Source organism: Cyprinus carpio, chromosome A18 (genome assembly GCF_018340385.1).
Source record: "Cyprinus carpio isolate SPL01 chromosome A18, ASM1834038v1, whole genome shotgun sequence".
NCBI lineage: Eukaryota > Metazoa > Chordata > Actinopteri > Cypriniformes > Cyprinidae > Cyprinus > Cyprinus carpio.
Genome location: NC_056589.1, coordinates 7,895,914 through 7,922,570, shown reverse-complemented (window position 1 = coordinate 7,922,570; position 26,657 = coordinate 7,895,914). Strand labels below are relative to the sequence as shown.

The 26,657-nt window shown below is 43.1% G+C and overlaps 1 protein-coding gene across 1 annotated transcript; it reads left to right on the top strand.

Annotated features, from left to right (window-relative positions):
* The first annotated feature begins 7,659 nt into the window (after positions 1–7,659).
* On the top strand, positions 7,660–14,931 carry LOC109048475 (zinc finger BED domain-containing protein 4-like). Its single transcript, XM_042774715.1, has 3 exons — positions 7,660–8,957; positions 9,218–9,600; positions 14,840–14,931. The coding sequence occupies exons 1-3, from the start codon at positions 7,660–7,662 to the stop codon at positions 14,929–14,931; spliced, it is 1,773 nt and encodes a 590-aa protein (XP_042630649.1).
* Positions 14,932–26,657: the final 11,726 nt, after the last annotated feature.

Sequence of the window (26,657 nt, the reverse complement as noted above, 5' to 3'; positions counted from 1 at the left end):
CTGTATCTATACACAACTAACTTACTGACAGATTTTGAATATGAGTATACTATATATAAATGTTTACCTATTCATAGACTGAAAAAGAAAAATATATAGACTATACGAATGCTTCACATAATACTGTACAAAGAGAAACATTGTAAGTCAAGCAGCAGGCTGGGGAACAGTGCAAAATGATTTGTAGTGCACGAGCATGTAAACACATATACGAGTCTTTTGTGGGATTATGTACACACAGCAGTGTGTGTGAAAAGTGTCTAGTGCGCATAGAGGAGAATTGCACAAAAAAATAATATTTCAGACATTTTCTGTGATGTGGTAGGGTTGGGGGGTATTTGAGGGGTGGAGAAGGGGGGATGGTCCATGTTTCAGGAGGTAGAGGGTTTGTGTGGGGGTTTCAGATGAGGGCGGGGTAATTTGAGTTCAGGGCTCTCAAAGCCTGGAGGAAAAAGCTGTTGAGCAGTCTGGCGGAGCAGGCTCTGATGCTCCGGTACCGTCTTCCTCCATAAAGTCCACAATTTTTTTCTGGTGTCCATTTGGGAATATGTTTGATGGATCGTGTACATAGGTTCGTGGGACCTGCGCGCCGACTTGCGTGGGATGACCTGGCCCCCCCAGGGGCCCCACAGCAGCCCACCCAAATTTGAGGCCCCTAAATGCCATTCTGCCCTTCGCCACAGGGTGGTGCACGGACCCGTCCACCTTAGGTTTACAACAGTGGCCTTTACCCGAATGGGGGGTGGACACTTTTTTTTCCCACAAACCCATTATTTGTCCAATTGACCTTTAAAGTGACGGAATGACCACGGAACCACTGCGGACCCCCGGCAGACCCCACCTCCAGGTCCCACGCACCCACTATTTGTCCATTTGACCATTATAGTTACGGAATGACCATGGAACAACTGCGGACCCCCGGCGGACCCCACCCCCGGGTCCCACAAACCCACTATTTGTCCATTTGACCATTATAGTGACGGAATGACCACGGAACAACTGCGGACCCCCGGGGGACCCCACCACCGGGTCCCACGAACCCACTATTTGTCCATTTAACAATTAGAATGACAGAAGGACCTTGGAAAGGCAAAAACACACAAAATTTTGCCACACTATAACTCCCCCAAAATGGGGGCAAAATTCACCAAACTCGGGTCAGTGTTAGACCTCCATGAGGACTACCTGTTTAAGACACAGCCACCCATATTTTTGATAATCAACTGGAAGGACAAGGTCTACAGACTTGAAACTCGGCTGTTCATAGCAATCGACGGGCCCTCTACGATGCCGCCTCCCCCGAGTCAATAGGCCCCCGGGGACCGGAGATACGGACCCCCAAATGCAAAAAGACCCCAAATTTTGCCAAGCTATAACTCCCACAAAACGGGGTCAAACTTCACCAAACTTGGGTCAGAGTTAGACCTCCGGAAGGCCTACCGAACGCCACCTGCCCCCAGTCCCTACACCCCCGGGGGCCGGAGATATGGCCCCCCAAATTATTGCTAGTCAAATAGAAGGACGAGGCCTAGAGACTTGAAACTCAGATATGTGATAGCCCTCGAGGGGCCCTCTCTGAAGCCACCTCCCCCGAGTCGATAGACCCCCGGGGAACCGGAGCCGGAGATACGGACCCCCAAAGACAAAATGTCCGAAAATTTGACCTGCTATAACTCACACAAAACGGGGGCAAACTCCACCAAACTCGGGTCAAAATTAGAGCTGGAGCCCCTCTATCCGACGACACATCTCTAACCCCCGCGAGTCCGAGATACGGTCCCCCAAAATGTAGGATTTGAACCCATATAACTCAGGAACCAGACCGCCCCCAAACTCGGGGGGTGGTCGCATACGGTAGACCCCGAGGCCCCTCTATGGTCCCCCGAATTTCAGCTCCGGGGTCCCCCGCATCGCCGAGATATTAGCAAAAAACCAGACCGATTTTAATTAAATATGCGCAATATTGTTGATGAAACCACCTGTACTGTCCTCAGCAAACTCAGATGAATCCATTCGTGTCAGTTTGCATGTCATAATACTGTAGAATTTGCATTAAAAAATTGTGGGATTTTGGTTAATTTCACCACATATGGTGCATGTCCACCCTCAATTTTATCTGATGGTCCCCTCCTAGTGCTTCCGTGTACACATAAAAGAAGTGTTTTTTCATAAATAGTTGCAATGTTTTTTGATGAAAACACATATACTGTATTCAGCACGCTCAGCAGAGTCCATTCATGTAAGTTTTAACTCATAATACATATAGAATTTGCATAAAAATGAATGTCCACTGGAGCATTATGAAGGTCCCGCTGAATAAATTGGAAATGGACATTTCATTTTCTTCACCAAACTTAATTTGATTTAATTAAATATGCACAATATTGTTGATGAAAACACCTGTACTGTACTCAGCAAACCAGAGGCGAGGATCCATTTCGTGTCAGTTTCATATACTAATACTGTAGAATTTGCATTAAAAACATTAGAACCATATGTGATGCCCTCACTTGCACCACTTTTGCCAAAACTCAACGGGGGGCCCTTTCCCAACGGAAACTGACATAGACACCGGACCACTTCCGTCGAGCTCTGGACGAGCCCCTCAAAAACTCAATTAATTTGACAGGCTATCTGTCCACTTGCAGTTTATTAAATAGCCGACCAATATGAATAAATTGAAGTTGGGATAGGTGTACACTTGCCGTTTGTATCAAACAGCTATTCTATTTAATTTGATTTAATTAAATATGCACAATAAACTGTTGATGAAAACACCTGTACTGTACTCAGCAAACTCAGATGAATCTATTCGTGTCAGTTTTCATGTCCGCCCGCAATTAATTTGACAGGCTATGTGTCCACTTGCAGTTTATTAAATAGCCAACCAATATGAATAAATGGCAAATGGGATAGGTGTACACTTGCATTTATTAAATAGCTATCCTATTTTAATTTGATTTAATTAAATATGCACAATACTGTTGATTAAAACACCTGTACTGGACTCAGCAAACTCAGAGAAATCCATTCGTGTCAGTTTTCATATCATAAATACGTAGAATTTCCATTAAAAAACATTAGAACCATATGTGATGCCTCACTCGCGCCACTTTTGCCAAACTACTCAACGGGGCCCTCCTTTCCCAACGGAAACTGACAGAGACACCTGACCACTTCCGTCGTGCTCTGGACAAAATCCCTCAAAAATTCATTTAATTTGACAGGCTATCTGTCCACTTGTAGTTTATTAAATAGCCGACCAATATGAATAAATGGCAAGTGGGATAGGTGTACACTTGCCATTTATTAAATAGCTATTATATTTAAAATGATTTAATTAAATATGCACAATACTGTTGATTAAAACACCTGTACTGTACTCAGCAAACTCAGATGAATCAATTTGTGTCAGTTTCATGTCATATATGGTCCATGTACACCCGCAAAATTTTATCTGATGGCCCCTTCCTAGTGCTTCCGTGTACACATAAAAAAAGTGATTTTTTTCATAAATATTTTGCAATGTTTTTTTGATGATGAAAACACCCTATACTGTATTCAGCACGCTCAGCCGAGTCCATTCATGTAAGTTTTAACTCATAATACTGAGAATTTGCTTAAAAATGAATGTCCACGGGAGCATTATGAAGGTCCCGCTGAATAAATTGGAAATGGACATTTTCGTTACGCGAAAACATCCCAGTTTCCATTTTTATTCAGTGACCCATTTCATGCTCGTCGGGCACTCTCTGACTCTGCTTCCCCCGAGTCAATAGGCTCCCGGGGGCCGGAGATACGGAGCCCCAAATGCAAAAAGACCCCAAATTTTGCCAAGCTATAACTCCCCCAAAACGGGGTCAAACTTCACCAAACTCGGGTCAGAGTTAGATCTCCGGAAGGCCTACCGGACGCCACCTGCCCCCAGTCCCTACACCCTCGGGGGCCGGAGATATTGCCCCCCACATTATTGCTAGTCAAATAGAAGGAAGAGGCCTAGAGACTTGAAACTCGGATATGTGATAGCCCTCGAGGGGCCCTCTCTGAAGCCACCTCCCCCGAGTCAATAGACCCCCGGGGGCCGGAGATACGGACCCCCCAAGACAAAATGTCCGAAAATTTTGACCTGCTATAACTCACACAAAATGGGGGCAAACTCCACCAAACTCGGTCAAAATTAGAGCTGGAGACCCTCTATCCGACGACACATCTCTAACTAACCCCCCGCGAGTCCGAGATACGGTCCCCAAAATGTAATTTGAACCCATATAACTCAGGAACCAGACCGCCCCCAAACTCGGGGGGGGGTCACATACGGTAGGCCCTCTATAGATTCCCCGAATTTCAGCTCCGGGGTCCCCCGCATCGCCGAGATATTAGCGGCAAACAAGACCCATCCACCCCCCTCGCACCTACTCATCCTAGCCGGCCAGGGCACACCCTCCCCGGCTTGGGAAGGCACCTCGAGGGGGGTGGAAGTCTGAAGAGAAATCTAAGAAAAAGGCCTAGAGACTTGAAACTCGGATATGTGATAGCCCTCGAGGGGCCCTCTCTGAAGCCTCCTCCCCCGAGTCGATAGACCCCCGGGGGCTGGAGATACGGACCCCCAAAGAAAAAATTTCTGAAAATTTAACCGGCTATAACTCACACAAAACGGGGGCAAACTCCACCAAACTCGGGTCAATATTAGACCTGATAGACCTCTATCCGACGACACCTGCCCCACTTCTCTAACCCCCCGCGAGTCCGAGATACGTTCAGCCATTTCACTGAAATAATCTGTTCAGCTTTCCCCCATAGGCGGCATGAATTAAAGAAGGGTTTATGATCAGCCCTTTCGAAGCCCCGTCTTCTCAGTTTTGCATTAGCCCAATCGGAGTGGCTACTAGAACATTTTCAGGTAAGAACACTTAATAGTTGATCTGTCATCACTACATAAATCCTCAGTCCCAAGCATTAATAGCTTGATCCCTCTCTATGAATTTTCTCTTAAGTACCAAGACATAGATCAGGCAGTCAAACTGATTAAAATTGCGGGTCGAGGAGCCTGGCTTGCAAAAATAGACATCACTTCTGCCTTCAAAGTGATGCCTATTCATCCGGACTCTTGGCACCTGTTCGGGATCCAATGCCTTGGGAAATACTATTTTGCTGTCCGTTTAACCTTTGGATGCAAAAGCAGTCCCAAAATTTTCGATATGCTATCAGAAGCCGTTTGATGGATCTTGTCCAATAATTATGCAATTCCCCACATTATCCACCTCCTAGACGACTTCTGGTGATTTCACCTCCCAATGCAATCCCAGCCGCCCATATCCTCACAGTTCAAAATGTTTTTCCGAGCTTGGGATCCCCATCGCTCAGGAAAAAACCATGGGTCCCACTACATCCATCAAGTTCCTCTGCATCAACCTAGACTCGGCTAAATTTCAGCTCTCCCTGCCCAAGGAGAAGATAGATAGAATAATCCTCGTCTCCTCTACCCTCCTCGGCAGCCCAAGCTGTTCTAAATGCGAACTCCTTTTTCTGGGAGACTTAAATTTCGTGATGCGCATCATTCCCCAAGGACGCCCCTTCATCTCACATCTCCTAGCACTCGCATCGTCGGTTCACGCACTCTAGGACCTCAATTACCTTATCCTACGCATGCCGCGACGAACTTAAATTATGGATAATGTTCCTTATACAATGGAATGGGCTTTCATTTTTCTACAACAAACTTTTTTCGTCTCCCATTACAGACGCAGCGTCCTCAATCGGTTCGGAGGTTTACCAAGGACGTGGGCTCGCATCTACAGGTCCTTCTCAAAAAATTTGCATATTGTGAAAAAGTTCATTATTTTCCATAATGTAATGATAAAAATTAAACTTTCATATATTTTAGATTCATTGTACACCAACTGAAATATTTCAGGTCTTTTATTGTTTTAATACTGATGATTTTGGCATACAGCTCATGAAAACCCAAAATTCCTATCTCAAAAAATTTGCATATTTCATCCGACCAATAAAAGAAAAGTGTTTTTAATACAAAAAAAGTCAACCTTCAAATAATTATGTTCAGTTATGCACTCAATACTTGGTCGGGAATCCTTTTGCAGAAATGACTGCTTCAATGCGGCGTGGCATGGAGGCAATCAGCCTGTGGCACTGCTGAGGTGTTATGGAGGCCCAGGATGCTTCGATAGCGGCCTTAAGCTCATCCAGAGTGTTGGGTCTTGCGTCTCTCAACTTTCTCTTCACAATATCCCACAGATTCTCTATGGGGTTCAGGTCAGGAGAGTTGGCAGGCCAAGTGAGCACAGTAATACCATGGTCAGTAAACCATTTACCAGTGGTTTTGGCACTGTGAGCAGGTGCCAGGTCGTGCTGAAAAACGAAATCTTCATCTCCATAAAGCTTTTCAGCAGATGGAAGCATGAAGTGCTCCAAAATCTCCTGATAGCTACAGTAGCTGCATTGACCCTGCCCTTGATAAAACACAGTGGACCAACACCAGCAGCTGACATGGCACCCCAGACCATCACTTACTGTGGGTACTTGACTCTGGACTTCAGGCATTTTGGCATTTCCTTCTCCCCAGTCTTCCTCCAGACTCTGGCACCTTGATTTCCGAATGACATACAAAATTTGCTTTCATCCGAAAAAAGTACTTTGGACCACTGAGCAACAGTCCAGTGCTGCTTCTCTTATTGGTCGGATGAAATATGCTAATTTTTTGAGATAAGAATTTTGGGTTTTCATGAGCTGTATGCCAAAATCATCAGTATTAAAACAATAAAAGACCTGAAATATTTCAGTTGGTGTGCAATGAATCTAAAATATATGAAAGTTTAATTTTTGGAAAATAATGAACTTTTTCACAATATGCTAATTTTTTGAGAAGGACCTGTATATGGCCCCCACAGCTGCAGGACTCACCCCAGTCCTCAGCTCTTTTCGAGCTCTACTCCCTCGTAGTAGCAGCCTTCCTGTGGGGGAACGAATGGGTGTCTAAAAGTATCTTAGTGCATTGTGACAATGAAGCAGTCATTCAGTGCATTAACCCTCTGGAGTCTAAGGGTATTTTTGGGGCCTGGAGAAGTTTTGTCATGCCCTGACATTTGTGCTTTTTTCAGTTTCTTATAAATATCTAAATGGCTAAAGTCTAATCTCACTGTAATCAGCACAAACTAGGCTATAATAATATATGAGCAGCATGTATGTACATGATTGTGTTTTTGAGAAAAAAAATGTTATGCGTGGTTAGTGAAAAACTAAAAAATGTTAAATCACTTGAATAAGGCAATAAAAACACATACAGAAAATTGGTTCCCAGGAATTTTGAGAACTGGAGCTTGTAGCCTAGAATATTTTTTTTTTATAAATGATGTGAAAATCATCTTGTTTACTCACATACACAAAAAAATATACCGATATAAATTATCTAACACAATACCACATTTTAAAAGTTAGGGATGCACCGATACCGATACCGGTATCTGGTATCGACCTCGATACCACATTTTCTAAAGTACTCGTACTCGTTAAAAGTCCCCCGATACCGGGGACCGATACCACGGTCTGAGAAATGTCTATGTTTGAGCGGCGTGTAAGGGGTTAATCAAAGGCGCCGACGCCGCCGAGTGCCCGCCCCCAGGCCCCGCCGCTCGAGACAACATGTCAGCCGTGTGGAACTATTTCAAAGTGAATGAAGACGACAAAACAAAGGCGGACTGCAAATTGTGCTCAGCGAAATTGTCCAAAGAAGGCTTAAAAGGTAGCGCAGCGTTTAACACAAGAAATTTAATCAAGCACCTAAAATCCCAACATGACAATGAGTACAAAGAGTTTACCCACGCATCTAAACCAACACAACCCACGCTGCAGCAAACTCTTGCAAGACGAGAGAAAATGTCCAGAGACAATCCACGTGCTGTGAAAATAACACAGGCAATTATCGAGTACATTGCATTGAGTGACCAGCCACTCTCGGAGGTAGAAAATGTGGGATTCCTGCGTCTCCTCCATGTTTTGGAGCCCAGATATGATGTCCCAAGCCGCCGCTACATGACTGACACAGAGCTGCCTAAACTACACGACTCCGTGAAAAAACATATCCACAGCCTACTGCAAGCCTCCTCTGCGTTTAGTTTCACCGCGGATATTTGGACAAGCAGTGTTAGCCCCGTGTCGCTAATTAGCCTAACCTCCCAGTGGATAGACGAGAGTTTCACGCCGCAACGAGCCATATTACATGCGAAACAATTCCGCGGCTCGCACACCAGCCAGGCTATAGCGCATGTGTTTGAGGAAATGCTCCAGACATGGGGTATACCTAAAACATCAGTACATGTTGTGCTTCGTGACAATGCTAAAAACATGATTAAAGCCATGAATGACGCAGGGCTCCCAAGTCTGCCGTGTGTCGCGCACACGCTCCAACTGGCTGTTCACGAGGGCTTATTAGCACAGAGGAGCATAGCTGATGCTATAGCAGTGGGGCGGAAAATAGTTGGGCATTTTAAACATTCCGCCTTAGCCTACTCCCGCCTCGAGGACATTCAGGTACAGCTCAACCAGCCAATAAAGAGACTGCAGCAGGACGTACAGACACGCTGGAACAGCACGTATTACATGCTCCAGTCCCTCATTGAGCAAAAGCGAGTGCTGGGGGTGTATGTGTCCGAGCATGAACTCCCTGGCTATCTCACCGCTCACCAATGGGCTCTTATGGAGAAGACTGTTGCCATCCTCGCCCCCTTTGAGGAACTAACTAAAAAAGTGAGCAGCTACGACACACTAGCCTCTGATGTCATCCCAGCTGTGACTGTGCTAGTGAGACTTCTAAACAGAGAAACAGACGAGGACCACGGCGTCAAGACAATGAAAGCAACCTTACTGGAAGCTGTCAAGAAGCGCTTCAGTGACGTCGAGACCAATCCACTGTACTTCATCTCCACCATACTTGACCCAAGGTAAAGTCTGTGTGCTATTATGATAAACTACAGTACTAAATGTAAGATTAATTTCCATCTGAAATATTATATTATATTTTTGTACTAAATACACAATAAAAAAAAAAATACAACTAAAATACAAATGTATGCAATATATATAATATGAAATATATTTCCCTTATTACTACCAGAAAGCCAAATGGCTGGCATTTATGACAGTGGTTTAGGGGAAACTAAAATCTGTCCTATTTTTCCACATATTCATGAATTTTGTTCAGGTATAAAGATCGCTTCTTCTCCAACAACACTGCTCCGGAGGCCAAGCTGCACCTGAAGCAGGAGCTGCAGATGATGTCCAGAGCTGAGGCAGAGGAGAGTCAGGCAGAAGCTGCAGAACCTCCTGCTAAACTGTTCCTCAAGGCCCAGGCCAGCACTAGCAGCAGTCTGGACACTGTATTTGAAGAAATCGCTAAGGAGCAGCCCCAGGCAGCACAGCCGCTGGCAGCAGGTGCTGCCATTGAGCTCGACACATACCTCGGAGAGGCCCCAAGCCCTCGTGAAGACAGTCCTCTGAAGTACTGGGGTGTCAACAAAATTAGGTTCCCCACTTTGGCTAAAATGGCCCAGAAATACCTCTCAGCCCCATGTAGCAGTGTGGAAAGTGAAAGGCTTTTTAGCTCAGTGTCACACATTATAGATGAAAAAAGAAACAGGCTGACTGCTAATAATGCAGAAAAGCTACTTTTCTTAAAAAAAAAAACCTGCCACTCACTTTTTTCTAAATAGGCTCCATTAAGTGAGTCGTCTTAGACTTGATGTTAATACCTACCTCAGTTGCACTATCTGCCGCAGTTCTATGTTGGTGGATGTTGTTAGTTTATTCAAATATTGTGCACTAAATAGCAAAGATGTTTATTAATGCCCCTTGTGTTGTCCAAAGCGGCAGAGTTTACAACAAACTGAAAAAAAATACTTGATTTGCACTGTCACTGTTTAATTTTTTTTTTTATAATTATTTATTCTGTAATATTTTGCAGACAACATGCTTTTCATTTTAAATAAATGTTCTTAATTCCAAACTAGTCCCTTGTTTTTTTGTTAAATTTATATGACTAAAGCTGTTTACCTGTAAATTGAAATCATGTTTTTTTTATTAAGTACTCGGTATCGGTATCGGCGAGTACTGAAATGCAAGTACTCGTACTCGTACTCGTACTCCAAAAAAGTGGTATCGGTGCATCCCTAGTAAAAGTCATATGCGAGTAGGCGTCAACTATCATGAATTCACACCTGAGAAGACAAAGACCTGCATAATGAGCTGCATAATGAGCCATCAGTCAGCTGTGTCACTGAGAGGAATGAGTTACAAGAAAGAATGTGAGGACAAAATAAATCTATATAATTTTATGTTTGTAGTTTATATTTAGAATATATTTAATTATCCCACAACATAATTTAATATTCATTTGTGAGTGCAGTTAAACAGTTTATTAGGAAAAATCAAAGCTGACTTTCAAACTGAATTTTTTTGCATCATTACTCCAGTCACACAAATCCTTCAGAAATCCTTTTAAACAATCTTATTTTCTACAAAAAAAACATTTATTGTTATTATTATCATCATCATTATTATTATTATTATTATTATTATTATTTATTATTATTATTATTATTAAATGTTGAAAAGAGCTGAGAATATTTTTTTTTTTAGGTTTTTTAGGGGGGATAAATTGAAAGAACAGCAATGATTGTTACATTTGTTACAGTTACATTTATTGTTACATTTATATTATTTTACATCAAGCTTTTGAATGGTATAGTAGTGTATATTGTTATTGAAACTTCATAATATTTCACTTGATTATACATTTAGTCAGGAATTATAGTTTGGAAAAAGTCTTTGGAAAAAGTCTAACTAGTAAAATGTTATGTGAAAACTAGTACAAGTATATAAATAAATAAAAAGAGACTTACTCATGTTTATGAACTCTGCTGAATAAAGTGCTTCATTCTTTTTTCTGAGGAAATCCAAATCTCAAATCCTCAACCACATCACATCTTTTTGGGGTGAATTATGTCTTATTCCTCTCATCGCGAAGCAAACAGTGAAATAATAAAAACTTGAAGAACAGTCTCGCTGCGTTGTCTTCTGTTGTGTGGGCGTATTCAAAAGCCGCGCGCTTCAGTGAAACATTTGAATCTCAAAAGCGCGCTCGGCGCGGGGGCGTGGTCGCATTAGAAGATAATGAAGGGAGACGTGAAAAACGGACATCGCGTTGTTTTCATATGGATTACTTTATCACAGAATATTTGTTTTCAGCAGCACTTGTTTAGTTTAAAATTATACATGTCAGGCTTTCTATAGATATCTCTCTCATGTCTCTTCGTTGAGTATTCACAGAGTTACAGTTCATTTTAATGACGCATTTGTATCTGAAGATCAGCGCAGACAAAGGCTGCAGACAGCACTCCTTGTTTGTTATCTTTATTTTATAAATGCACAAAGTTTTGTTGTTATTATGTCTGTATACAAAAAAAAGTAGACCCTTTAACAGATTCGATTGATGTATTGCACTTATCTGTACGATCAAAACTGAAAGTGTAATTTAAGTTCTTTTCGGGGTTATCAGGAGAAAATACCCCAAAACGCGTATACGCGTTAATCGACTCCAGAGGGTTAATAAAGCCCGTTCTCACTCTCCTGCCCTCATGCCTCTCCTTAGACATTTAATATGGATTGCAGCATGCAACCAATTTATAATAATTGCTAAGCACGTTCCAGGTTCAGAAAACCAAATCGCTGACTCCCTGTCTCACCTTCTGTTTCAGAAATTCAGGACACTGGCTCCAGAGGCAGACCAATTCCCCACTCCGGTTCCTCACTATTCAGAATGAATATTCCCGTAACCCACCCTCTAAAACCACTTCTCGACGCATCGCTCGACGCTATTCTCCGGTTTCTCCCAGAACCCTCCAGTCATATGTGACTGCGTGGAGATGCTTCAAGGCATTTCACCTCACATATAACACTCCTTTCCCGGATTTTTCCCTATCAATTACCTCTTTTATTTCTTTTCTCAACGGCATTAGGGGTCTCCAAGTCGGGTCCATCAAAGGCTATCTGTGAGGAGTCCAGTTTATAGTCTAGAAATAAGCAATTCACAAACCTCCCTCCTGATCAAAGGGATCCAGCGATCCCAGCCCACCCATCCCGACACTAGACAACCCATAACGTCAGATGTCCTCACAAAATGTATCCACACCCTCCGCACAAATTACCAGCACAAAGACAGACCAAGCCAAGAAAGGTCATTTTATCTACATTTTCAATCTCCCTTCTCCAATCTAACCTTACCAATCCATCTTAGAATACCTCCGCCTTAGGAATTCTCAGGCAAAATCCCAGCACGAACCACTATTATAGACGACTCCAAAAACCAGTCACTCGATTCTGGTTCCAAAAACACCTCAGATGCATCCTGCAATTGTCGGGTATCTCGGCAAAGAATTTCTCCACCCATTCTTTTCGCATTGGGGCAGCAACTTCAGCAGCCCAAAAAGGCCTCTCCAAGCAGCAGATCCAAACTCTTGGAAGATGGTCTTCAGAAGCGTACCAAAGCTATATCATAACTAACCAGTTCCACATAAAGAAAGCCCACCAAACCAAATTAAAAATAAATAAATTACGATCGGTGAGACGTAACCATCTGATGCCGCAAGCATTGAGCTCCCACCGAATGCCGACGAGAGCCTCCAGGCTACACAATCTTACCTTCTATTCTATGGCCAGTGAGGCTTACCCCTTTGATGCCAAGAGTTTGAGCTCCCATCGGATGTTGGTGAGAGCCTCCCGACTAGACAACCTTACCTTTTCTATTCTACGGCCAGCGAAGTTTACCCGTCCAATGCCAGGAGTTTGAGCTCCCATCAGATGTTGGTGAGAGCCTCTCGGCTAGACAACCTTACCTTTTCCATCCTTTGGCCAGCGAGGCTTACCCGTTCGATGCATGTGCTCCCATCGGATGCCGGCAAGAGCCTCCTGGCCAGACAACCTTTACCTTTGCATTTTACGGTCGCCAAGCTGATCTATGCAATATGCAAGTATTGAGCTCCAGCTCCGAGGCTTAACCATCTGACGCCATGAGTCTCAACCTCCGCCAAATGCTGCCCGTCCGATGCTGTGAGTATCGAGCCCCCATCGGATGCTGGCTAGAGCCTTCTGGCCAGACAATCTTTACCTTTCCACTTCTACGGTTGGCGAGACTTCCCGTTCGAAGTGTGTGTGCTCCCGTCGGACGTCAGCGAGAGTCTCCAGGATACACATCTAACCCCACAACTATCAACACACCCCCGAGGCTTAACCATCTGACGCCATGAGTCTCAACCTCCGCCAAATGCTGCCCTTAACCCTCTCAGCTATCCTCACATCTTTTACCCCCGCCTGGCAAGGCTTACCCATTCGATGTTCTGAGTATGATACCCCAATCGGATGACGCGAGAGCCCTCCCAGTCGGGTTTTCCTTTTCTCTCTCCCCGTCCGGCGAGGCTTACCTGTCTGACGTGTGTGTTCCCGTCAGATTTCGGCGAGAGTTCTCCCTGTCAGGTTTCTATACTTGCCACCCGCAAGCGAGTCTCATCCATCCGATGCCGTGAGTATCGATCTCCCGTCAGATGTCGCAAGACTCCTCCTTGTCGGTCAGCCCAAAGCCTTTTTATCTGCTAAACCGAGAGGACCCACACGTCTGTTGTCCTGAGTCTTGATCTCCATTCGGAGGCTTCATGGGCCCTCTCAGTCAGCCATTTGCTCTTTGCCCACTGAATAGCAGGGGCTTGTCAGCCAGCAGGGCCCGTACGCTGACATCGTGACCTATTCCAGTCGAGGCAACTCGGGCCCTCCTGGTCGGGCTATACAATCATGCTGCTCCTCCCCATCGGCCGGTAGGGCTCACCCGTTTCAACGCTGTGAGCTCCCGTTGAGCTTCGGCTCGAGCCCTACTGACCGGGTGCCCAAAACCACGTAGTCCAGTACCAGCAGCTGGTAGGGCCTACCCTTCCAACGCTTAAGTCGTTCCCACCGGAGTATGTAGGCTCTTCCGGCCTGCCAACCAGCTGACTTCTCAGGAAAATAAAAAATAGCCCCCGCCAGTACTCAATGCTATTTTTGGGGGGCATTCTCAGTCTGGCAGCTGTCCTTTGCTCAATTGCTTTTTGGGGGTACTCTAGGTTCGGGCCATTCCTGAGCTTGGAGCCCTTCCTCAGACAGCACGCCATATACGCATTTCCATTCCTCAGCTAATTATATGTAAGCGTGAACTCGTGAAATGATGTTTTATTAACAAGGTTCGGGAGGAGCGCGTAAGATACATAGCCTAATCAACATCGGTGGAGCACAATCAAGTAATCATTACCACAGTATAAATACCGCTGACTTACCACTATCCATTGACAGTTTATCAGCATTCCTCCTCCACCCCATCTCCTCACTTCGAGATCATTTTACAACTATACGGGGAAGTGGGGTACTCTAAGTTCGGGCCATTCCCAAGCTTGGAGCCCTTCCCCAGACAGCACGCCAAATACGCATTTCCATACCTCAGCTAATTATATGTAAGCTTGAACTCGTGAAACATTTGTTTTTCCTGTAACGTTTTACATTCCAAGTTAAAAAAAAAGAGGTTGGACCATCTATATCTCTCAATGATAAAAATATATTTTTCACAAGAGCACTTTTAACCTTTTAATTTGAAATAGAACTCAATCTTTGTTTCTTTTTAGTCCACTCCTGTAAGTTAATGGAATGGTTTTCCATCATATCATTTTCAGTAACAAGATTTTTTTTCTCAAGCCCTTCAAGAGTCCATTTCAAACATGTAGCTAAATATGATGTATATTGTTGACAGAATTCCCTTATATGAGCTTTACCAACTTCCCTCTTCACAAATCAGGCTTCTGTGGCTCTCTCCGATCACCACCTGAGGGCACCCTCTCCTGAGTACTAACTTTCCTTGGACTCCATTTCCCATCTACCCCGTGCTTGGGACTGATTGCTGGTACAGGTGTTTGCTATCAACTCCCTATTTAAGCAGTCACCAGACTCCCAGTCATTGCGAAGTCTTGTTTTGCTCCAGCTTACATGTCTAAGTGTTCTACCCTGCTGACTACCTGTTGTGTATTATCCTGGACTGTTCTACTGATTCTGATTTTTTGCCACCTGACCTTGTAATTAGTTTGTTGGATTGCTAATTCTTTGCCCTGTATGCTGCCAGCCCCGACCAACGCTCTGCCTTCGCTTACTCTACTGGATTATCTCTGTTATCCCTGACGCTGTTGATTGAACTCTGTATGTTTGATTCTGATCTTATTAAAACTGCAAATGGATCTGCATGCCTCTGACCCATCATTACACCCACCATAAAATAACATTATTATATCTGCTCTTTTCATTTTTCCATGTTTCCCAGAAATATTTAACATTTTCACAAAACATTTTTTCTTATGAGAACTTAACGTTAAAGTGCCAGTGAACACTTTTATATCTTCCAAATGTTAATTAAACATCAACAGTCACTAATTTATGACCATTACTTGGTGTGGGGACAATAGCTGTGTGCACAATTCTATTTCTCATATTCTTTGATAAATACAATCTATCTAAATGAGCTGCTGAAATTCTCTCAGAATTGATCTTCACCCAATTGTATTGTCTTATTAAGGGATTATTTTCTCTCCACATATCTGATAAATTATATATTTTAACAATATTATCTAAGACACGTGAAGACTGAATGCATGGTTCCTCTCCGTTGCTGTCTACATTAAAATCAAAATGGCAATTCCAGTTTCCTCCAACAATGATTAAATCCTCATCCTTCGGTTTTCTTAAAAAATCCTGCAATTAGATCTATCAGATCCCCCATTAGGTGTATACATATTAATAAAAACAGAACAAAGATCATTAATTTCTACTCTTACTGCTAATAATCCCCCTGGCTCAATTTCCTCCTTAAAAAGACATTTAACCTTAACTGATGGTGAAAAAAGAATCCACCAAAATTTCCAATCAGTCTCATAATTAAAATCACTATGGATCTCTTGCAAAAAATTCACATCTAAATGTTTCAATTTAATAAATTCTAAGATTGTTCAGGCTTTCTTCATTTCCCTCATCCCATTTACATTAAGAGATCCCACCCGGAAAATATCCATAAGGAAAAGAAGGATTAGAAAGAAATAGAGGTCAGAAAAACGCACTTATTACCCACAAACAGACCACTGTTCTTCATCTCTCATAGGTTATGTTTACACTTGGCATTAACATGTGACCTTGTTCTCTACAGTATACAGACCTCCTTTTTAACCTTTACACTTGGCATTAACATGTGACCTGTATCCACTCTCATAGGTTATGTTTACACTTGGCATTAACATGTGACCTGTATCCAGATGTTGTCCACATACACATTGAAAAGACAAGTGTAAATGCACTTCTGATCTGAATGTTATCCGATTAGCGTGTCCTTGGTCCAGAGGTAGTCGAGGATGCATTGTGATCAGATCTCAGTGTAATGTAAAGGCAATCCAGCCATCGTGTCTGCATTCGCAGGTCGACATCATGCAAAACGCCGCCCCCTTTCTCGCGAAATGTCAGAAAAAAAGACGGAGAACACCCGTGTGGAGACTACTACACTTATCTTTGATTTGTAAAATGTCCAACGACTGAAAATGATTTTCAAATGAAAACCCACCACTTCAGGTTGTCTTTACACCGGGCCATTCTCTGCAGACTTATTTAAATATTGCGTGGGAAAGACAGATCAGATCGGTTATCCAGATAGAAAAGTCAGTTGATGATGACAAGTGTAAATGCGCCGTGTTCCGATTGACTTCAATCCGATTGACTTCAATTGACTTCAATCTGATCGGATCACGAATCGCATGTTAATGCCAAGTGTAAATACAGCCATACTATCATCAGTACATTGTGACATTCCATCAAACTCATCTTCTGAGACTTCCTCAACAGCATGTATTTTGTTTGATCCCCTTCCTCAATATTATTCACCTTTTTAATTATGTCAGTTATATAATTCGAATGCATGTCAAAAGCAGAACTACATCCAGCTTCCTCATCATTGTTTACCTTGCCAACACTTTCACTCACCTCATCTGATGCATCTTCTTCTTTTGATGAAGTTTCAGCCTGCTCCTCTGCTCCTTTTCCATTACTGTATTACTGTAACCTCCTTTCTACTGTAACCTCCTTTCTCTTGTTACTAGCATTAGATCCATTTTGAGTTATATCAGCGGCTGACTGTTGTTGATCGTTACTCACATCTTTATGTGGACCTGATAACCGTTTGTGTCCTAGCTAAAAACGAATTTGTTCTCCGACTATGACAAGTACCTCTTCCACACTTACACCGGGTTCTGGCACACACCTGCACCCATTACGCTGAGTCAGGTGTGGCATATCTTGAACAGAGTCGGCCATGTCAGCCAACAACAAAAGAGAGCCACGCTAAGCGCGGTCAAATTTACACAACACCGCTCTAGTCTGAAATAATATCACCAAAGAAAGGGAGAAAAGGAAAAAAAGAAAGATAAACAGCACCAAGTTTTTACACCCGCTTTCCCCAACACGCTCCACTCTCACGCATACACACTCCCAGCATGCACCTCTCAGAGAGAGAAAGAGAGAGAGGCTGTAACCGAAAACTGAAAAAGGCTGCCTTCGGAGGACATATTCCAAGGTAGGAAGGCATCAAGGTATGTCCGAATTCAATGTTAGCTTGAGTTCCTGTCTCCTGAGATGCCTTCATCTGGTTGATTTTTGAAGGCAGCATGAGCTTTCTGTTCCTCCATTGAGAATGTATGTACGGTATACTGTCCACGTCCAGAAAGGTAATAAAAACATCTTCAAAGTAGTCCATGTGACATCAGAGGGTCCGTTAGAATTTTTTTGAAGCAACGAAAATACATTTTGGTCCAAAAATATAAAAAAACTACGACTTTATTCAGCATTGACTTCTCTCCCCGGTCTGTTATGAGCGCGTTAACAACACTGCAGTTTAGGGATATCCGGTTCGCGAACGAATCACTCGATGTAACCGGATCTTCTTGAACCAGTTCACCAAATCGAACTGAATCGTTTGAAACGGTTCTGCGTCAACAATAAGCATTAATCCACAAATGACTTAAGCTGTTAACCTTTTTTAACATGGCTGACACTCCCTCTGAGTTCAAATAAACCAATATCCCGGAGTAATTCATTTACTCAAACAGTACACTGACTGAACTGCTGACCGAGCCAGATAACGAACGAAACATTGACTCGTTCTCGAGTCAAGAACCGGTTGCATCGGTTTTCGGATCACCGGTAGCGATGGGAAGTTCTGTTCTTTTCCGCGAACCGGTTCTTTCGGACAGTTTGATTCAATAAAACGGTTGCCGAAAAACGGTTCACCAGTTCTTTTGCGCTTGACGTAATGACTTCATTGGCAATGATTGCCCTTGATTCAAGCCTTCGGTTTACCCGCGCTCATAACATTAGCACAGAATCAGTTCAGAATCAATCACCAAAAGAACCAGCTCGGTTCAGACGCGCTGTGTGTCAGTCTGCTTCGCGCTGAATCACCCATGCGCAGTATCATCAGCTCCTCGCTTCTCGAACCGGACACGTCCGACAGAACCGGTTCTTGACTCGAGAACGAGTCAATGTTTCGTTCGTTATCTGGCTCGGTCAACAGTTCAGTCAGTGTACTGTTTGAGTAAATTAATTACTCCGGGATATTGGTTTATTTGAACTCAGAGGGAGTGTCAGCCATGTTAAAAAAGTTAACAGCTTAAGTCATTTGTGGATTAATGCTTATTGTTGACGCGAACCGTTTCAAACGATTCAGTTCGATTTGGTGAACTGGTTCAAGAAGATCCGGTTACATCAAGTGATTCGTTCGCGAACCGGATATCACTAAACTGCAGTGCTGTCTCATAACAGACCCGGGAGAGAAGTCAATGCTGAATAAAGTCGTAGTTTTTGATATTTTTTGGACCAAAATGTATTTTCGATGCTTCGAAAAATTCTAACGGACCCTCTGATGTCACATGGACTACTTTGAAGATGTTTTTATTACCTTTCTGGACGTGTACAGTATATACCGTACATACATTCTCAATGGAGGAACAGAAAGCTCTCGGACTAAATCTAAAATATCTTATACTGTGTTCCGAAGATGAACGGAGGTCTCACGGGTTTGGAACGACATGAGGGTGAGTCATTAATGACATAATTTTCATTTTTGGGTGAACTATCCCTTTAAAATCTAAGGCTGCCCTCGATTAAGGATTTTTCTGGTTGACTAGTAGTCGTTCATTTGAAGCATTAGTCGTCTAATCGCATGTTTATTAATAAACCATTTAAATCATTATAATGAGTCTTTAATTACATACATATATAATAAGCGCTCAAGTACATGCATAAAGCTTGCCACAGCGCACCGTAGAAGTAATGATTATGAATGTTTCAGGGAAAAACAGTAAGGAGACTGCATTAACATTTTAATAATTTGATAAACTTTTTGTTTTCTGATTAAGAGATGAAGTCAGCGACACTGACTCCACAGTTGTGATGCCCCTGTATTCATGTTTCCTGCGGATTACATAATCTGAGAATTTGTTTTCCATTTGAATAGGTTCATTTGAAAGTAGACATTTCAATCTCTATAGATATATTTTTAATGTCTGTAAGGCTAAGATATTGAGTTCCCTTTCAGTCGGTCACTCTCAATGTCACATCGGTGACCGACTAATTGGGATACCGCTTCAATAGACCAATCTACTACGAGTGTAAACTAAATAAGCCAATGCACATTGGCATACAATTATTGCATCCAGCTGCCGCTGATCACAGCGTGAGTATAATAAGGCAGCAGGTGCAATGCATACCAGCTTTTCGCTTCGGAGCCGAGCGTTAGTATCATTCTGCTCAACTGTGTCTGCTCTTGGAAGTTTTGTGTGTTGGCGAGACGGCGCTTCTGCGGTGGTTGTTCCCGAGTCGAGTGGGTTGCACACTCCAGGCTGCACTACCCCCTGTCGTGTTGCAAGCGGCCAATTCCCCTGTGCACCTCAGCACTAAAAGAGCATTTCCTAAAGAGCAAATTTCTCTAAAAGAGCTTAACGGGTGCATCTTTGTAAAGACGATGGATCGTCCTTATAAGGATGCCGTTTCCCCCCCACCAGATGTCGGATGCCCCACCCGTCCTGGCCCCCGTCAAACCTGGTGGTGAGCGGAAGAGCAAGAGGCCCCGGGACAGGACCAGGTAGCTGCTTTCTGGGGGATGGTGAAAGCACCTCTCCCTCCCCTGGAGGAGGGCCAGGTGGAGAATCTGGAAATCTCGACGAGAGAGCGGTTTTCTCTATCTCTGGGAACGGAGAGTTGTGGACGGCCAAGCACCGGAACTCACTCATCCTCCTCCTTCAACAGATGGCAGCAGTGGGCGGTTTGAGAGCATCAACGAAGGCCCTACTCACGCACCCTCTGCCAACCTGTGGAACCAGGTGAGCCTTGCACTCCACACTCACACCCCTCTCCGGTCCGCTCACAAGCCGCCTGAGTTGGGTCCCTGTGTTCCACCTCGCTGCCCCCTCTTTGGGTGTGTCCGACCCCAAGATTGATTTGCAGTGATCGACCTGAAGGACACGTACTTTCATGTATCCATCCTTCCGTGCAACAGACCTTTTCTGCAGTTTGCATTCGAAGGACGGGCATATCAGTACAAGGTCCTGCCCCTCTGGCTGTCCATGCCTCCTCGTGTCTTCACAAAAGTCACGGAGGTGACTCTTGTTCCCCTCAGAGAGCAGGGTGTTCGCATTGTCAACTATCTAGACCAGCGGTTCTCAACCCGCGGCCCGCGGGCCGCATGCGGCCCATCACGAATTCAAATGCGGCCCACCATGCTGAACACAATTAAAAAAAATAACTTTCAGTTTTACAATTCATTTTTGTTTTTACATTCATTTAAAAATGTACTAAAGAAATATAAGCTATAGCCTAATGTTTATATGTAAAATTCTTTTGTTTTTCATATATTATTTTCAGACATGAGCAGGCCTACTCACATAACGTTCCACATTTTATGAACACATACAAGCGCACACTTTGGCAGAATTCAATTCAAATAGTCATCAACAGCCATTAGTTCGGTAAAATTGAGCATCAGAATTGACAAATTTGTTTTTTAAGGGAGTAAAAAGAAGTGTGGAAATGCCAGCAAAATGAACACATACAAACAAGAATAGTCACAGTATCAGCAGTGAAAGAGAGTGCTGGATTTTTCGGTTTGCGCCGTAACTCACTTGAAGAAGTTCAGGCAAATAGAAACACCCATACTACGCAGCAATCATCCTTAATTGCAGAAATGTGGCAAAACATCTCTGGAGAGAACCTCATATTATTAAATTCGAAAGTGCTTTCCATATTTGGATCAACATAGGCTACATTTGTGAACGCACATTTTCTGCCATGTCGCGCATCAAGTCATGCTCCTGTGCGCGTCTTACAGACTGCAACTTACAATCGCAACTTCATTGTGCTGTTACTCCTTTCGAGCCGAATTTCACAAAATTGGTCAGCTCCCGACAGCATCAGGTGTTTTATTTATGGGGAGTAGAATTATTAATTTATTTCAATGAATGTAATCAATTAAATATCATAATATTTAGGCTATAATATTATAAATCAGGTTGGTTTGTATTGGTGACGTAATATGTAAATGATATGCGTGCGGCCCACGAGACTTGCACTTGGACCATAGTGTGGCCCGTTGGAAAAAAAGGTTGAGAACCACTGATCTAGACGATTGGCTGATACTAGCACAATGTCGGGATCAGTTGTGCGAGCACAGGGACCTGGTGTTCCGGCACCTCAGCCTGTTGGGCCTTCGGGTCAACTGGGGAAAGTGCAAACTCTCCCCGACGCAAATGATCTATTTTCTCGGTATGGAGTTGGATTCGGTCGAATATACAGCATGCCTCACAGAGGAACATGCGCGGTCAGTGCTAGCCTGCTTGAATACATTCAAGGGCAGGACAGCGGTCCCCCTAAAACTTTTTCAGAGGCTCCTGGGGCATATGGCGGCTGCAGCAGCACTTAAACCGCTCGGCCTGTTACATATGAGACCGCTCCAGCACTGCTATATGGCCGAGTCCCGAGGTGGGCGTGGAAGGGCGGCACTCACTGGGTCCAAGATACACCGGCCTGTCGCCAAACCCTCGCCCCGTGGTCAGATCTTGCATTTTTCTGGGCTGGGGTGCCCCTAGAGCAGATCTCCAGGCATGCTGTGGTTTACACGGATGCCTCCACCGGCTGGGGGGCCACGTACAACGGGCATGCAGTCTCAATGGTTTGGACGGGCCCGCAGCTGCAGTGGCACATCAATTGCCTAGAGTTGTTAGCAGTGCACCTTGGCTTGAACCGTCTCAAAGGACGCGTATGAGGCAAGCACGTGCAGGTCCGAACGGACAACACAGCGACAGTTGCGTACATCAACTGACAAGGTGGTCTGCGCTCCCATTGCATGTCGCAACTCGCCCGCCACCTTCTCCTTAGGAGTCGGAAGGTTCTGAGGTCACTTCGTGCTGTTCACATTCTGGGCCTGCTCAACCATACAGCCAACGAGCTGTCTCGAGCAATGCTCCCGGGAGAATGGCGACTCCATCTCCTGACGGTCCAGCTGATTTGGAGACTGCTCGGAGCCGCTCAGGTAGACCTGTTTGCTTCTCCAGAGACCTCTCACTGCCAGTTGTTCTGGCACACAACTGGCCACAGGGCCTACACATATATGCGTTTCCCCCAGTGAGCCTTCTCGCACAGACACTGTGCAAAGTCCGGGAGGATGAGGAGCAAGTCTTGCTAGTGGCGCCGTATTGGCCCACTCTGACCTGGTTCCCCGAACTAGTGCTCCTCGCGACAGCCCCTCCTTGACCAATTCCTCTGAGGAAGGATCTACTGACTCAGAGACGGGACACCATTTGGCACCCACGTCCAGACCTTTGGAAACTCCATGTCTGGTTCCTGGACGGGACGCGGAGGTTCTAGGTGACCTACCCCAGGAGGTAGTGAACACCATCACTTCGGCAAGAGAACCGTCTACGAGACTCTCGTCGAGTGGTGTTCTTCTCACCGGGAGGACCACCAAAGATGCCAGAGTGCGGTCATGCTTTCCTTTCTGCAGCAAGGGTTGGAGCGAAGGCTGTCTCCCTCCACCCTCAAAGTCCAGGTTGCTGCTATTGCTGCGTACTTTGACCCCATGAATGGGAAGTCTTTAGGTAAGCATGACCTCATCATCAGGTTCCTTAGAGGGGCCAGGAGGTAAAATCCTTCCCAGCCCCCCTCTATACCCTCTTGGGACCTGACTCTAGTGCTAAAATCACTACAGCAGGGCCCATTCGAGCCTTTGCATTCAGTTGAGCTAAAGTTTCTTTTATTGAAAACTCTGCTCCTGATTGCACTGGCCTCCATCAAGAGGGTAGGGGACCTGCATGCATTTTCGGTGGACTATTCGTGCCTAGAGTTTGGCCCGGCTGACTCCCAGGTAATCCTGAGGCCCTAGCCTGGCTATGTGCCCAAGGTTCCCACTACACGTCCCGAGCAGCCATGTAAAGTTGCTAATACTTACATATTTCAGATGATAAGCCATATTTGAGAGGTTGATGAATTATAGTCAAGCGTTTGGATGTCCTGCCTGTCAATGTTCATTATTACCAACGACTAGCCATTAACAGTCTGTCCATCACGGACTGCATGACTTTGCCCGTCGATTTTTATTTTATTTTATTTTTTCTGCAACTAAGTTACTAATAAAATTTTGGTCGACCAAGCCTCTTGTGGTTGACTAACGATTAGTCAACTATCAGGGAGCAGCCCTATTAAAAAACATTTTATACACTTTTTTTTTTTACACAAATTTCATTTCATACACAAATTTTTTTAACAAGGGAAAGCATTTTCAAATTTTCGCAGTTCTGTTGGTAAATGAACAGTTGCCACTAGCCATTAAAACAGTATACTTTTAGTTTACTTTTTATGTACTTCTCAGAAATGGGCTTTATGTACTTCTAAGATATATACTTATAATGACAATTAAGTATACTTGACTTATACTTACAAAAAGTCAAAATATACTTGAACTTTACTTAAGTATACTTAATAAAATAAACTTGAAGTATACTACTTTTTGGTAAGGGACATTACCAGTCCTAGGAACACAAGATCAACTCTACACCAGAACTTTGCTTTATACCATCTTATCTCAAAACAGGATGTGAGAAACTGCTGTCGTCCTGGTCTATTGTGTCTGACAAATATACAGGGAGAGGCCAAGGGAAATTCAACATTCTCAGCTTTGTAGTTCTCCTTTAAAGTGAACACTTAGTGTTCTAAAAAGCCTGATGGTCCATGTTTATAGCAAGCTAAAAACTCTAATAAAATATGACAAGATAAAAATCTCATCACAGCTCTATTCATATCAATTCAATCAATGCTCACATGGACCTCCTCATTTGGTTCCTTTGGAAGTTGTCAACAATTAAACTTTTTTTAAATTATTTTTGTTTGTTTTGTTTGTTTGCTTTTAAGCATATTATCAAAAGGAATATTTTCACATGAACACCTTTAAGACAGTCCTTATTTGTAATACTCATCTCATTTTTTAATAACTGAAAATTAATATCACCTTCACTGATGTTATCTTCGGGTATTGTTTTTAATGGAAACAGACTGCACTACCTCACATAAACTTCCTTTCTACCTATTCAAAATAAGTGTTTTCATAATGGCTTGAAATATACAGTATACATTTGTGTTGCCAGATTTTTAACAAAGAGCTTAATCATGTCCTTCGAAGGAAACAACTTATGGTCATGGGACTGCCAAACAATCATTTCCTACTCGGCTGTTATTACTGGTCCAATCTTCATGGCCTGATGCCTTCTGTGATTTGTTTTGTGTTTTGCAGATGCAAAATCCATCACGTGAATGTATTATTAATATTTCACAACAGACATCATTAAAATTTAGTTTTAAAAAAATTAAGTTTTTCTCAGGGCAGAAATTTAATAAAGATGAATGTGTATGAAACATAGTCTTTGAAATTTTAAGGATGGAAGCAACCTGATGCTCACTGTATCCCTCCATCCAGTAAAACCAGAAGTGAAGCTTTCTTTTCCTCACTCAAAACTTTTCTTTTCAACTCTTTTGGCATAGTCAATAGTTATTATTTTGTATATATATATATATATATATATATATATATATATATATATATAATATATATATATATAATATATATATATATATATATACACACACACTTGGGATCAGTAAGACTTGTTATGATTTTTAAAGAAGTCTCTTATGCTCATCAAGGCTGCATTTATTTGATCAAATATACAGAAAAAAACCCAGTAATATTGCAAGATGTTATTACAATATAAGTTAATGGTTTCTATTTTAATATCCTCTAAAATATAATTTATTTCTGTCATGCAAAGCTGAATTTCCATCAACCATTACTCCAGTATAAAGTGTCATGTGATCCATAAGAAATCATTCTGATATGGTGATTTATTATTAGAATTATCAATGTTGGCAACAGTTGTGCTGCCATTATTTTTTTAGAAACGGCAATACTTTTTTTCAGGATTCTTTGATGAATAAAAAGTTAAAAAGAACAGCATTTATTTAAAATATAAATCTTTTCTAACATGAGGATGATGCACTGCTATAGATCAGTCTTAAAGTGGACACGTAAATGAATGTGGAGACTGAACTCTGAGGTGCAGATGCCCCCACAGTGTTTACACTTCAGACCCTTTGGGATGAGAAGTACAGCAGTATCCCTGCAGTGGTGGCGTTCCTCTGCCGCCTGGGTCATGGCCACTTCCCAGGCATCAAGTCCGGTCTTACAGGTAGACTTATAGGTGGACTTCCAGGCGACTCTGTCAGCCGCCCGTTCTTCAAGGGAAGTTACTGTGGCATACAATCATTCAGTATAAATTGCAGGTGATCTACAAAAAGGTTTTTTTGGGGGGGTTTTTGGGTGGCCCAGAGTATGCTGCCCTTGCAGGAGCTCACCATACAGCAGCTGCAGTGGCATCAGGTCAGAAAACAGCATGTAGGGAATGCATGATTATTCATACCCTTGGTAAATATGATCAAAGATGGCAGTGAAAGTAAGTGTGCACTGTTTATCCATTTGATCTTTCATTCAAAAATATTTTTAAAATGTAACCTTTAATTGAATAAATAAATAAATAAATAAATAAAAGTGGGGGAAAATCACATTATAAATTATATGTTTTTCTATTATACACAATGGTCACAAATATTGGTCGAAATTCTTATGATTAAATTATGTCTGAAGTATATTCCCATTCTTATTTGCATTTTTTAATCACACCAGGGTGACTATGAACATGAAATTATCCAGCCTTGGCTTCCTGTTTCACAGGAATATAAATATGAGGGAACAAAAATGCCAAATTCCAGTTCAAGAACAGGAGGGCTAGAGTGAGTGGGTTTGGGGATACCAGCGGTGCGTGCAGACACCAGTGGTGCATGCCTCACACTGGATACCAGACTGGGATACCGAAGGACTGACCTTGATAATCTGGGTGCAACAGACAGGACATGACGTGACTCTGGATGATCTTCTGTGATATGAC